The sequence below is a fragment of the Heliangelus exortis genome, chromosome 18, assembly GCF_036169615.1.
Source record: "Heliangelus exortis chromosome 18, bHelExo1.hap1, whole genome shotgun sequence".
Lineage (NCBI taxonomy): Eukaryota > Metazoa > Chordata > Aves > Apodiformes > Trochilidae > Heliangelus > Heliangelus exortis.
Genome location: NC_092439.1, coordinates 10,937,983 through 10,953,101, shown reverse-complemented (window position 1 = coordinate 10,953,101; position 15,119 = coordinate 10,937,983). Strand labels below are relative to the sequence as shown.

The window sequence follows — 15,119 nt, the reverse complement described above, 5'->3', positions numbered from 1 at the left end:
AAGCACAGAGAGGCCTTGCCTTAAGGGAAAAAAGAGCCCCTATCAAGCATTGAAACCGAAAAATATACATGTAGGCTCTTTAGTATTACAGACTAGTAAATAATGCTTTCAACTTTTACCTGTTTGAGATAGCCTATATTTTTACTTTGTCTCACTGTTGTTTCTTTGCAGGAGTCAGAGAGTAATAAGTTATGTTCCTTGTATTCCTTCCGAAATACCTCTACCTCACCAAACAAGCCCGACGAAGGAGGTCGTGACCGCAGTGAGCTCATGAGCAGTGTTAATTTTGGAACCCCAGAACGCCGCAAAGGAAGCCTTGCAGATGTGGTAGACACACTGAAGCAGAAGAAGTTAGAAGAAATGACCAGGACTGAGCAAGAAGGTATGTGTTGGATAAGACCAATAGTTTCCCCACCCCCTAACCCCACAATTTTTATGGCATATAGAATATGTTGGATAGCAAGAGCTAGTGAAAATGTGTAGTTGGCAAAAGCTAGATTAAAATTATTCACAGGTTACCATGGAAATGGTAGTTTGAGATCCATGAGGGATTTTAGACTAAAATACCATTTTTAAAAAACTTTCTAAATTGTCTTGGTTGTCTGTGGGTCAAAACAAGCATTATGTTGAATTCTAAACTGCTTGTAGAGTTGCAAGGGATATTCTACAGTAGTATTTTTTCTTTTTGTTCTAAAAGATAGATGTTTATTTCAAACAACAGGAATGAGTTAAACATGAACTGGTTTATTTTGCCTTAGAAATTCTCACCTTTCATCACTTTAATGACCCAGCACTTGTGGCTAGGAGAACGGGAAATAGTGTATAGGCTACCTAGCTCTGACCTATATATTTGGAGTTGCTGCTGAACAAATTATTTTTTTTTTTAGAATCTGCTCAGATATTGTTGCAAGTGTTAAAAGGGAGAGATAAAAATGAGGACAAATCTTTGAGCTGCAAGACAGTTTACATATTCAGTCTTTGTTCAGATATTTTCATTGACTTTGCTAAGATTTGGCCTTGATAGCAGCTATACAGAACTGGAGAATGAGTTTATCAGTGTATCTGTGCAGACTGTCAGGGTCCACTAGGAAACTATCTCCCCATGTCAAGTAAAATGGAGTTTTTGTTGATTTAGCAGCAATATCTTCTGGTTTGTGAGTTTGTACATGAGTTTGAAACAGGGAAGATGTGAGAGCAGGAATCTTTGAAAAAGATAAACTGGCATGGAGGCATCTTTGTAGATTCTGTTAGTTATTTTACTGGTGTTGCTTTGTGGCATTAAAAATAACCCAGGAAGAATATTTGTACTCTAGTAGAATGACAAGGCAATAGAACTCCCTTTTTTCTTTTAAATGGGAATGAGCTCAGAATGATTTTACCTTCTCAATTTCATGGCATGCTCACAGTGCACTTCAAACAATGCATTTTAGGAACTCTTGGCTCCAGGTAGCAATGGGGATGTATACTGATACCAATAATACGTGTAAATAGGGGATAAAATCATACAGGGATGGCAGTAGGCTTTCAGATTTCTTGGCACAATTCTTAAATGCCAGCACATAGATAAATGTGTTCTATAGGTGTCCTTTTAGAATCTGGTGAAACATCTCTAAAGAGAGAGTGTCCCAGATTCTTTACTACCATCTGTCTGTTTTCAGCTGCAAAGATCACTCTTTTAAAAATTGCTTTCTTAGGTTTGGTGGCTAGACTAGGAAGACTATTTTAAATGTTATGTTGGCAGGGTTTGTTGTTTTTTTTTTTTTTTACAGCCAGTAATAGTCATTTGACACTCCATGCTAAGCAAAGGTCTTGGCTCATACTTTTCTGCAGGACTATACAAGTTGTATACAAGTTGTTGATTATAGTGACACCACAGCTAAGACTATTTCAGGATTATGCTAATAAAAATATGCACTGAAAATTTAAACATAATATTTTACTGTAAGGTTTCAAGCATTTTGTAGCTTATTTTTTTTTATGAATTCTTGAGAATTTCCTTCCCTTCATCTGTATTAGTTTACAGTAGTTGATTTAGGAGTGGTATTTGTACAGAGGAGAGATTTCTGTAAGAGTCTGAGCCTTCCATGCTGTATGTTATCACCAGCTATGAAATAGAGGTAATTTCTGATCTATAAAATAATATTTAATCTTAATCTTTTATAGACCACATTACACTGGAAAACTACTCTAAAGTCAGCTGAGAGTTCAGTTAATTGACCGTATCTTCATGTCAATCCATCCAGCATATTCTGTAGAAAAAAAGATCACTTCCATTTTACAGAAAATAATTAATGGACATGGGACTAGTACTATATAAACATGGAAAAATCATTAATACAAAGATTGGAAATTCTTCAGAGTGTTGCACTTATATTCAGTAGTTTAGTATAGAGTAGAAATACTAAATTCTTATGAGACGTTTGAATACATTTTTCAGTATTCAGAAGTTTCTCTGAATTAAAAAGAAGTAATCTCTCTATAGTTGAATTGAATGAAATAACATTTAAAAATAATTATTATTTTAAGACTGATCTTTCATGTGACTGTGGGTGCTCCAATTCACTCTGCACTGAGTCAGTTGGAGAAATGAGGTCTGATAATATGAAAATGCTTTGCTATCTTAAAGTCCCTTTTAAGCCACATAATTAATAGCCTAATCACACATGTACCATGCATGATGATCTTTAACATCTCTTCTTTAAAATAGGTTTCTATGGAGTTCTCTTCTTATAATGGTACACAGCCAGTTCTGTTGAAGACCCCTTTGAGTATTAAGTCCTGTTCTGTCATAAAATTCCTCACCCAAATTGAAAACCACCTGCTGACTTTTTTAGTAAATACATATATCATACTACAAATGTAAATATATAAAAATATATAAAAATAATATAGAATATATTACAAGAATATAAATATATAAATGTAGTTGCTTTAATGACTGTAATGGGAAAAATACATGTATTTCTGCTGTGTGGAGTTTTAAGTCTTGCATCACTCCTTTGAATGAATTAATGGTACACGTTAACATTTTTCATAGGGAGGAGCTCCATGATCATTGACATAGCTGTGGGAATTGGGCTAGCATGCAGTCATATGTCAAGCTAATTGTAGAATTAGAGTGAAATAAAGAACTCAAGAATTCCGGTCATCTGCTCTAACCCCCACATGTGTACCACAACAAGTCTTTTGAATGTTATTATAGGAATTTTCTGGTCCATCTCTAGGATCTGAATTTGAGTAATATGAGTTGCTGTTTTCAAATACTTCAATATGTTGTGGTGTACCTTCAGATATTAGGTGTCTGTCATGCTTGTATATGCTACTTGTGATCTGTGTTGTACCTCATAACATTGGAAAAGAAATGTATACTGAAATACTTTATCATAGTTAAATAGATATGTTTAATCAGAGTCCTTTGGCTTCTGAAAATAAGTTGCCTAATGAGAATTTCATCAGAGCAGCTGTGACTGAGGAGGTCAACAGGCATTGCCTAAGAGAATATGGCCCAGCTGGTTAAATCTGGTTGTTGTAGTGATTTAAATGGTCAAGTGCTGCTTGTAATCCAGGACCGTCTGTTTGTAAAGGAAAGAGTGAGTGCTTCAGCATAATGTACAGCTGTTTTAATCTCTCTTTAATAATAGTACTTCAGCCAGTGTCATGTCTTGTGTATAATACTGGGAACACGAGTAATACAGAAATGACTGCACCTTAGGTAAATTTTTAGCATTATTTTGCAGTTTGAACAAAGATTACCAGCATCACAGGATAAACAATGTTTTTTACTTCATGGTCCAGTATTTGCATGCTTTCTGTAGTAAGGCATGTCTGTGTCCTAATTTGTAATGATTTGGAAGTGAGAAAATTGATGTGAAAGTTGTAACTGGAAAAAAAAAAAAGACAAAGGAATGCTACAAATATTTAGAGTTAATTTGAGTATGTAAAGACTTTGCTGACATGTGTTCTCATAAGACATAAGAGGTCAGAAATGAACAGGTGTCTAATTTAATTAACACACTAGACTCCAGAGCCTCTTGGATAACTTTAATATATTAATATTATTAATTTTTCTGTGAATAGAAGGATTGTTTTACTGGGTTTTGGCTTTTTTCCTATGGAATTATCTTCCAGTACAATATTAAACCTCTTTGCAGCTCAGATGAGGAGTTTATGTTAGATAGTACGGTCAAATTGCTTCTTTCCCTTACTATCCTCCTTCAGCAAAATACATTTCTTTCAGAATATTGCTTAGAATTCTATTGTGAGACAGATTTACATTGCCTGGGCTGCCTGGATTCTAGGCTGAGAATTGCTTTCCAAACAACTATCCTACTGTACTTCATTATAATTGTCTAAGAGCAATAATTAGTAGTACACATCTTGTCTGGGGCTAGGAGAGCAGATTTCCCCCTTTTGGATCTGGAATGCTAGGTTGGCAGGTCAGCTGGCACTTGTGAGCTGGAAACTGAGCATGTCATTTCTGCTAAGTGCTAAGCCCTCATTACTCAGGGCCTGGATTCCTAATTCACTTTTGACCTTGATTCTGAGCAATGTATACAGTATCATTTTTCAGCCAAACTCAGTTCAGAATTCTAGGACAAGCTTTTTATAAACTGCTTCCCATTCTTGTTTCCTCCTTGAAGACCACAGTTGAACATTCAGAGATCAAAGATTTTTCACTTATGCATGTTGGAATAATGAACATCTATATAAAGAGCAGTATATTATTGAATTTCCATCTATGTCGTGTGCACCTGTTTGTGCTCTCTATGGGATATATGTAACTCACAGTGATATACACTATGTCTAAAAATATATAAAAAAATAAGGCCTTTTTGTTTGTTTGCTGTTTTAGTGGAATCTGTGTGCTATATCGTGTTAGAAGAATGGAGTGGTTTAGTTTTAAGGCTCCCACAGCTGAGAACAGACAGAGTTCAGGCATTTTTATATACTAGTTGTCTGGTATAGCTTTAAGCACAACTGTTGATGACATTACATGTCAGGAGTCCTCTTTTTTTGGAGCAGGTCTAGACCAATATCTGGTCTGTCTGTGATCAATTAATATTTTTTAAGGTTTTTCAGAAGTTTACTGAGATTTAATTCAGCTTGTTCAACTTACCTGCCTTGTGGTGTGCTCACAATCTCCACTGCTGAAAGCATGATCTCTGCTTGACTTCATACACCTGCCATTTATTGTCCCTCGTTCTTTATACTTAAGTTTCCTTCATGGCTACAGATATTTTGTTCTGTTCCAAGGCTTTTAAATGATATTAGGATTATCCAAACTAATTGTTAAAAATAATTAATACTACTGTTCTATTTTTGTGATAACTATGGTATTTAAATGGTAACTGGAGTTCTTTTCAGCTAGAGACAGTTCCTTTAGTTGTGAAAAAAAGCCACTTTCTTCGAAATCCTTTCCTTATCTTTGAAAGACCTTGCCACATCTGTCAGGTATCACCCTCAGGTTTCCCTTTCTTCATCTTAAAAACATTTTTGGTAAGAAAATTCAGAATCAGTTAATCTAATACATGTTTTTTACCTGCTTTTTGTTAAAGGCAAAAGTAGTAACATAGAGGCTGAAGAATTTATTTGCTAAGCTCCAAGCATGCTTCCAAAATAAAAACAGAAAAGCCCTATAGTTGGGGCTGCATTTGAAAGTTTTCTTTCTGTATTCTTTGTTCTGAAATTTCTTATGGCACAGGCTTTTCTTATGGCAGGTTTTTACATAGGTATCATGAAGCACATATAGGAATAAGTGAAAAGATTATGGACATCATCTTTTTCACATGGGTGTGATGGCAGCATTTTTCATAACAGGGTCTGTTGGAAGAGGAACTTGAAAATACACCTTGGTTACCGTCAGGCAGGGAGGTAGAGGTAGGAGCATTTTATCTAGGTGGTATTTCCCAGAGCAGGTTGTTTCCTTGTTGAAGCTTTGTACCTCTGGCACTTCTTCAAAATTGTTGCCTTTGCTACTGAACATTGTTGCTCATAGCTCAACTCCTGATGTGGGGAGAGTCTCAAATTCAGGTCTTAATTCCAAAGACTGGGACATCCCTTCTAGCTATTGTGAATCTTTCAACTACTTTTGGGTAGATGTTTACTTTCACAATTTATATGTGCTCATATTACACTGAGGAAATGTCTTTATCCATCCCTGAATATTGGGGATAATTAAAATCCTTTTCATTACAACAAATAGACTTTCAGGCTTTCCTCATTGAGCTATAGATGGTCTCATAGACAGGAACAGATTAAGCTGAAACAGGCTGAGATCTTCTCAGTGTCAGCATCTGCTGACCATTCCAACCAGTTCCTATCCAGTGAATATGTGTTCCAAGGTCTCACCTTCAGATGCTGTCTCATCTTTTTCTTTGATTCCACTGTACATCTCAATCCTGACACTGTCTGCTCTTGGATACAATTTCATTTAATTATTCCACTGTGATAAATTGTCTCTGTGCTTCAATTCTGTATAATTTTTTGTGCTATGCTCCTCTAAATTTTTGTCTTCTTTTAAGGATTGTATAAGCTGTGTTACCTTGATGCTATTTGTGGGTTATTAGGATTATGACAGCATTATTGAAAAAGTGTACCTACAAAGCCAGCTTTTTCCTTAGGAGAGTAAGAAATGCAAGTTCATTATGAATGGGAACAACTGACATTGGTTCTGTGGTGAAGAATGTGAGTAAATAGCTGTAAAAATATGGAATTTTGCTTCAGTTGCATGATCTTGGCAGCAGAAAAATAAATTCAAACTTCATTGGTTTCTGATGTACTGTGACACAAATGTTATGAACAGATCATGCTTTAAAATGGGAATTGCAACATATTTTGTAGTCATCAGGTTATTAGTAGGGCCTAGAATGCAATATTTCCTCAAATTGCTAATAGAAACTTATAAATATGAGGGAAAGCTGGGGACTGTATGTGACTGATCTTGGATACCATTGCATTTTCCAAGTTCCATAGCGTGAATGACCTCAGGTTTTTTTGGTGGTGAACTTTAGTTTTAGTTGGTCTTATTTGCTTTGCCATTCCTGCTGTTTTGCAACAGGGTCTAAAAGTGCTTTAAGTGCTTGTGACTGAGGTAATGAATGAAAATGTCTTTCCAGCACTGAGAGTATTGCATTAGACCGAATAGTCACCTTACTTGTAAAAGCACTATTAGAGAGGGCCAGCTGTAAGGAAGGATAACGATTTGTGTCCAGTGCTTATTTACTGAAATTTGTAAATGTATTATTTATTGAGAGCTCTCCAGACAGTGCTTGTCAGAATAAAAATGTCAACTCTAAGCAAAATACATAATAAAAATGCTAGGTACGCACTTTACAGATACAGCTAATTAGATCTGCTTTTCTTTAAGAAATGACAGTAAAAATGCTCAGCAGCATATACATTTTAAATGCTGATATATTCCCTATTTTTCTACACAGTATTTGGTTTAGATACCTTATCATTACTTTAAAATAATTTTGACAACTTTATTTGGTTTCCACAAGAGAGGCAGAGGCAGCCACTGCCTGGCTACACGAGGCAGCTACGTGCTCGGGCTCTCTCGTTCATCTAACACAGAGAGCAGCCCCTCTCACCTCTGGGTATTGGTCTGAAACTCAGAGATGTTACTTCTTTCGTGAGGGAAACCTGCTGCCAGTGGAAATGACAAACAATTATTAAGATTACTCTTCAGCATTGCTAATTAAGCCCAAACAAATATTATGTTAAGGAGACTATTTAATCCATTTAATGTCACCGTTACTTTTGTGTGTTATTAAATACAAGCAGGAATTAGGAAAAAAACCTAGTTCATTTTTTCCATTTAAAATAGTACTTTATCTAGGTATTTTAAAATATTTTTATTTTCCCTGAAATTTGCAATGAGAAGAATCTGAGCTTAAAAAATTTGGAAATCTTCTAAAATGTTTTAGAATGTGAGGGAGGAGACAGGATTTTGAGTTTATCCTTTTTACAAAGAACTCAATTAATCTTCATAAAATTTCGGATGTCATAATTAAAGGCAGCTTGCTTCTTTCAAGTGTAACAGCCAATACATAAAAGAACATTACTGTGTTTATATCAGTGATAATATATACATGTTCTCCTGCACTTAATTTGCTGTTGGTCACATCAAGTGAGAACCTCAGGCTGGCTGAGGTGGGAAGGTACTGCTTGCAATTGTCCAGTCCAGCCCTCCCATTTGGAGCAGGTTCACCTAGAACAGCTTGCACAAGGCTGTGTCACATCAGCGTTGTCACACATTTTGAGTATCTACAAGGATGGTAACTCCACAACCTGGTCACTGATTGATCATGCTTCCAATAGGAAAAGTTTTGCTTATGCTTCGTGGAAATCTCCTGTATTTCCATCAGTGCCCATGGCCTCTGGGCCTGTCACTGGGCACCACTGAGAAGGGTGTGGGTCTGTATTCTTTACTGCTGCCATCAGATATTTATCTATTATGCACTGGAGCTTGCTATTCTCTAGGCTACATGCTTACTGCTCTCTCATCCCCCCTTCATATGAGACTTCAATCTTTTTGGTTGTCTTGTGGCCCATTGCTGGGACTTTCTCCAGTATGCCCTTGTCTTGCTCATACTGGAAAACCCTCAGCACCACAGATGTGGCCTCAAATATAGTTTGAGGCCTTTAGTTCTGCACTGTAAGATTAATCTGGTACCTTTAAAGTGAAGAAGGGTCGTATAATGAACTTCAAAGGTAGTGTGCTCAAGCCCTGTCTGAGTTCTCTCCACCTATGCAGCTTGAATTTCAGCTCTGCATGTGTGTTCTCACTTCCTAGTGTCATAGCTGAGGAATGCAAAGGGCAAAAACAGAAGGAAAAGGTGATTCAGTCTTCTTAACTACATGTCTGTGTGCTTCACAAGTGTATTTGGATTTTGATTTCCATTTTTAGCCAGGCTTCTTCCTTATTTACTCATTGGCATGTTGATCTCCAAAATGCAGCAAGTGTTAATAGTTGTTGATGTGTCAAAATCCTCCCAGTTCTGTTTTACTTTAATAACATAAAAAAAACATAACAAAAACTGGTGTTTCTGTAGAATTCAGATCATATTAATGAAAAAATGAGTGCAGTAGCCCTTGTTAAATAGTTATGAAGGCAAGTACTGCCTAAACATCTGCAGTTAGCTCCACTCAGCCATGCTGTGTTCTGACCCACTCTGCTGCAGGCTTGGGTCAGTCTAACATAGTCTGCCAATCAGTAAAGCCTTGTTCTGCAGCCTAGCATTCTGCAATGTATCTAATAGCTCTATTCTTTTATTAATCATAATATATTTTTAGTTGTACATAGGTGCCTGGAGTTCCTGGGCACAGTGCCCTAAGTATGAATGTGTATTTATTTTCATCTTCCTTTTTGTTAACTGTTTTACTTAATGCTTTACATAACCATTTGTCATATTTTGACACGAACGCACTGCTGCCGGCTCACATTTCCTAAAGAACTTGATGTGACATCACCTTCTAGGGTGAATCATGATCTTCACTGAACCAAAAAAAAAAAAAAAAAATCATATTGAATATTCTTCTGTCTTTTGCTTGCTTGAAAATGTTTAGCAAGCTTGAAAGAGCAAGCAGGCTCTTTCAACCATGTGGAGAAACTCTGAACACTAGTCTGGAATGCCTGTGGTGGCACCAAAGACATTGAGAGCTCTGTACTGAATTTCTTGTTAGGCTGACACCACCTTAAGCCTGAATGCTATTTGTATTTACAGCTACAATTTATGTGTTAAGAGATATGCATGAGAAGAGGGTTAGGCTCTTTGTACTCTATCTTCAAATTTACCTGCATTTTTAATGTTTAAAACAGCTCTGGTTCTCTGTAGGTTTTAGCAGCCCTTATCATATCTTAAATATGTAACAAGCAGATTACTTGTAAATATTTACAGTGAAACAACAACTAACACATTGGGCAAAGGCTTGTTAAAATGGCAGAAGCATTGCCATAGTGAAAAATAAATATTGAACCAAGTTTGTTCCTGAGGTGACTCTATTAATTTCAATGGAATTACTGCAGGAGTAGCTCTGAAAAGAATCTGTCTAGATTTTATATCGGAATTTTATCTTTTAGTACAGAACGCTGAATAATTCAGAAGTAATTCATAGATCTGGTATGCACTTGCATCGCTAATTAAAATAAGCTTCATTTACCTAGCTTACTCAGTTTCCAGCATGCTTAAAAACCATTCTTGTAGCTTTATTAGTAGGTTTTGTTACATCTGCAGTTATTCTTGTAATTCAAAATTTAGTTGGAGAGCATTGGTTCCTTCAAATTTCAGTCTGTCTGTTGTTTCTGTGCTATAATGACTGGACAGCATGTCTGTTGCCTGTGTCTGTGTACCAGATAACACAGCAGTGGCCAGGCATACAGCCTGAAAAATCAAACCAATTTGTTAATGAACTAACAAGGCAATATAATAAGTATCTCTACTCAGCCGTTTTCCCCAGCTTTAAGTTGTTGCTTAAAGCAAGGGTAGCTAGTAGTGTATTGACAAATTATCTGATGACAATAATTTGGCTGATGAGACTAGAAGGAAAAAGCCCCAATCTAATTAGAAAACACTGTGTATCATGGCCAAATGTGGCTCAGATTTTATCTCTTATTATAAAACTGCAATTTACAACTTTTGATTGTTAATGATTTTTAAGTCCCCCCTCCAAGCTCACTAAATCATTAAAAAAAGGCCAAAAAGAGACTACAGGATTTGAAGCACAGTGGCCCTGAAGTGATGGGAAAATGGCCAAGGCGTCACAGCTAATTTCTGACCCTGCTTTATGAGTTCTGCTGTTCCTTATTCCCCTTGTCAGTCTGTGAATCCCTGAGGCTGTACAAACTGGCCTAACATCACTCAACTCCAGTTTTATATCCTCTTTTAATAATGTTGAGTCTATTCTGTCCAACTTTGATTCAGACAACCTGCTTGTCTTGAAAAAGTGATATATTTAATCAGTGGCTCTGTCTCCAGCATAGCTCCTACTGCGTGAGACTAGAGCCAAAGAGTAGGGCAGTGGCCTGTCACTTCTGTTTGAATAGGTAATGTGGAGCCGTTCAGCCGAAGAGACAGGAGCTGGAACTGCTTGTTAGGACACATGATCAAAAGCCACTCTCTGCTTTCTGCCAATCAAGCCTCATGTCGCCTTGTGGGGCAGACATTAAATAGATTTTTCTGCCGTACACTGTGGGCACTTTGCCAGTTTGACATGTGAACTGTTACAAAAGATACCAGAGTTTCCACTGCTTGCTGACTGCTTTTAAATATTACCAAGCCCTTGCTGTCCAAAGTAGAATATTTTAAATAATGGATTATGATAAATTTCCACTACTGTTAGGCAGTCTTCTTCCTGCTCCAAATACTTCAAAGATATTTTTAAAACGAAAACTGTAAGTTGGTTTCTGAAAACAAACAAAACTGTAGAACAACCCTATGGCACACAGATTTGAACAAGATGATTATTGTCCCAAAATTGTGGTGAGTTGCCTCGTTCACTGGTGTGATTCTGACTATTTTTTCTATTTTCGTTTTTTTTACAGATTTAATTAGATTTTCCTAGCTGAGATCATAGCACTATTTTATTACTGTATTTATGTGGAGGGGTATTAAAATTGGCTTGTTTTGTAAATTAGGTTGAATTTGTTTATTGTGTTTGTTGGTTGCCAGTGCAAATATGAACGTCTTAAAATGTCTCTGTAGTTGTTTGTAGTTATACTTTCCCTTGTTTTTTTTCCTCTTTGTCTATTACCCTTCATAACCACCTCAGCTCTTGTGCCCATGGCAACAACACTCAGTGGTGGAGGCTAACAAAGATGACATTTAGGCTTTGCCTAAGTAATGAATATTCTCTTTTAACTTCCTGGGCCACTGAATTTATGTCTTTTTTTGAGTTCTTCAGTACCTAGATCTCTGTTTCTATTAATATACTAGCAGTGTTGATACCCAGAACTTGCACTTCTGATTTTTTTTTTTTAATTTTTAAAAAATTTTTTTTAGTAAAACATTTTTACCAAAACATACCATGGCAATCATCTAGTGGAACTCATTTAAACAGTGAGCTACACATAAACAGCTGCTCCTTCAATAAGCCATTCTTTACAATACCCTTATTACCTTCTAGTGTCTCAAATTCTGATTAGTCAACAGTGCTGATTACTGTATGGCATTCCACTGCCCATCTTCCTTCTGCTCAGCTGCTCATGTCTTAGCTGTTATGTGATTACAACACAACTTGTGCATTGTTTCTCCAAGTTGTTCTTCATATTGTATATCTTGAAAAAAAAACCTAACTAAACCCTCTTGTGGAGATGGAGAAATTTATTTTGAGTCCCTATGAATTCCCTGAAGCTCTGTGCATTGTTTTTGTACAACTGTCATCTTCTCAGTCTGCCTGCTCTGCAGCTTTCTAGTAGAATGTGTAAGTTCTTTAGATTTACAAGGGTAATCTGTAAATAAAGTACAGTTAAAAGAACTTCAGAAAAATGCTTTTTAGTTATTTGTAAACAATTGTGAAATTTGTAATACATTAGAGCAGGAGAAAACAAAGACTGCTTTTTACAAAAAACAAACGACCTCGGAAAATGAATAAAAAAACCAGAAAGAGCTTTCACCTAGCTTTACTTGTACAAAAATCAGTAGTTTCACAAGTCAAGTGAGACATATGTCATGAAAAAGCAGTTTAGAAAACGTACCCCAGTCACACATGCTGAGTCTCAGAAAGGTGTGGGGTGGTAGAAGGAATGCATAGAATGAAGCAGAAGGAATTGTATCACCAGTGCTCTGGGGCTCTGAATTCTGGTCAAAGCTGCAAATACAGAGGTTTGTTAAGGACATGAAAACTTTGTCAGCTGGTTTATAGGTAAATAGTGGGCTAGTGAGGAGAACACCCTTCTGGTGGTTTCTAACCCCCCGCAGCTTCCTTTGGTGCAGCCCCTTAGAATCCAGTCCTGGTGAGTATGAAACGCTGACACACTCAAAATGCAACCCCATTAAAGGCCTTAAATCTGTCATTGTGCTCTGGAGCCTGTTCTGAAAATAGCAAAGCTCTTTTTGTAAATTAAAATCGGTGTGAATGGGAACAGATGTTGACATGCTTTACTTTATCTGCAGGGATCCCCGTTAGGGGGGAGAGGGTCAGCGAGGTTAGATGGGAGGAATTGCTGCAAATGTGCAAGGGACAGGATAGTCTAATATAGACATTGTCTTTGGGTTTATGTAGAACTGTAGTAATAGCCAGGGCTTCCTTCTGGTTGCTGATAAGTCTGTGTATGGGGACACATGATTGTGTAACACCTTCAATTCCTTGGAGAGTGCTGTTCCCTTTTGTATCTGTTTACAGAGAAAAAGGGGAGGGACACTCACCCTTTTATTTTCAGAGTTGCCACACTCTGTCAGGTCTGGATTCCAAGAGATTCTCAGTGACCTCAATTCCCATTTACTTCTGTGTTACCTGAGCTCACTTAGGACCTAATGGAAGGTATTTAAGTGTATCCTAGGCTCAACATACCAAAAATATGTATTCAGTCTCATGTTGGGTAGCCTTTTTGGTATTTCAGCATTACTTTTTAAGATTTTGGGTGAATCCTCATTTTGCATTAGAGTCATCATAAACTTTAAATAGTTTTTGAACTAAAAAAGTACTTGTATACTAAAATGTGCAATTTATTAAATAGCTTTGCTAGACAATCTGAATAAATTCTTGTTGAAGACTTCTGATTTAAAAAGAATATAGCAAAGGATGAATTTATTTATAAGAACTGTAATAGTTTCCCTCAATTCCTTTTATATTTTAGATTACCTTATAATTTTCTAAATCTGCATGAACAATAATGATCAATTTTGTCAGTATTATTCACACCTTTTATTAATTTAGCATAGATGAATAAATGTGAATGTTGTGAAGAGTTGATTGGGAATAGATTTTAAATCTGACAGTTAGATTACAGGGTACCTAAGGAAAAATGGCTCTTTCACAAGGTACCTAGTAATTTAATTCTTGTTTGAAATTATTATAATTTATTACAGTGTGTGGGTCCTAATGAATGTCTACTATTAAATGAAAAGGAGAAATCAAAATTATGAAATTCTTTTAACTTGTATCTTAAAAATCCTCTTAAACAATTCAGTAGATATTAATAAGCAGTATGCTTTTCTTTCCCTTTACGTGAGTGCAAACAAAACGTTTTTGCCCATACATACTGACATTAGGTGCTTGCTGCTGGAGATTCTTCCTCAGAATCCAGACTATCTTAAGATAGAGTAGAATACTTCTATGTGATGAAAAAATATCTTACATTTGCTATCTTGATTAGACATTTAGAGTGTCACATATCAGTCTTTCTTGAAGGAAAGCTCAAAATAATTTTCCAGAAGTATGTATTTCCACATAAACAGAAAGTAGGTAGGTACTTCCAAATAAACATTAAAATAAGCCATAGTGACACTTTAAATAAGTGATGGAACACAAGTTATGAAGTATCTTTGTTAAGGGGATTGACAAACATTAGAAAATTCTTAGATAAAAGAATTTTATGTATGGTATCATACTACCATAGCCCATGTAAAATTAGGCCACTAATAGGGTTATACCAGGATAAAATCTGTTTCTAGAACAGAGGGCCTCTAGTTTTGTCTGTAACATACCAAAGTATCCAAAATTATGTGAGTTTATATAACTATAAACTATATAACTAAAATCTAGAGGGTTCAGTTGAAATTTTATTTGTAATGACACTGTTTACAGATCAGTAAATGTTGTGGCCACTGTTATTCACTGGTTTCAAACTGGTTTATATTTCTCATCTGTAGTGGAAGACAATGCAGTTAATCTCCTTGGTGAAGTCAATTTAGTATGAGTAATAAAATATTACTACTGGTTACCTGTTGCTGTCTTGCAGCTGACAGATGGAGCACCAGTTGGATACCCACTTTTAAGGTACCATGGTAGCACTGTGTGTTTGCATCCTTTGAGATGCATGTGTCTTTCCCTCTGGTAAGAGTGTGTTGGGATATAATTCCACTGCATGCTTGCTGATGTGATGCCAGAAATGAAAACAAAACAAAGAACAGAAAATAAGAGAAAAGGAGACCAGTCTGTTTTGAGGTGGAAATATG

At 36.3% G+C, this 15,119-nt stretch overlaps 1 protein-coding gene across 15 annotated transcripts in view; it reads left to right on the top strand.

The window, feature by feature from the left end:
* Positions 1-15,119, top strand: part of SOX6 (SRY-box transcription factor 6) — a 329,755-nt gene that overhangs the window by 126,439 nt on the left and 188,197 nt on the right. For all 15 annotated transcript variants that reach the window (XM_071762378.1, XM_071762369.1, XM_071762370.1 and 12 more), the window contains one exon: positions 172-382. In XM_071762378.1, the coding sequence (XP_071618479.1) occupies positions 172-382 (211 nt within the window). The remainder of the gene's footprint in view (positions 1-171; positions 383-15,119) is intronic.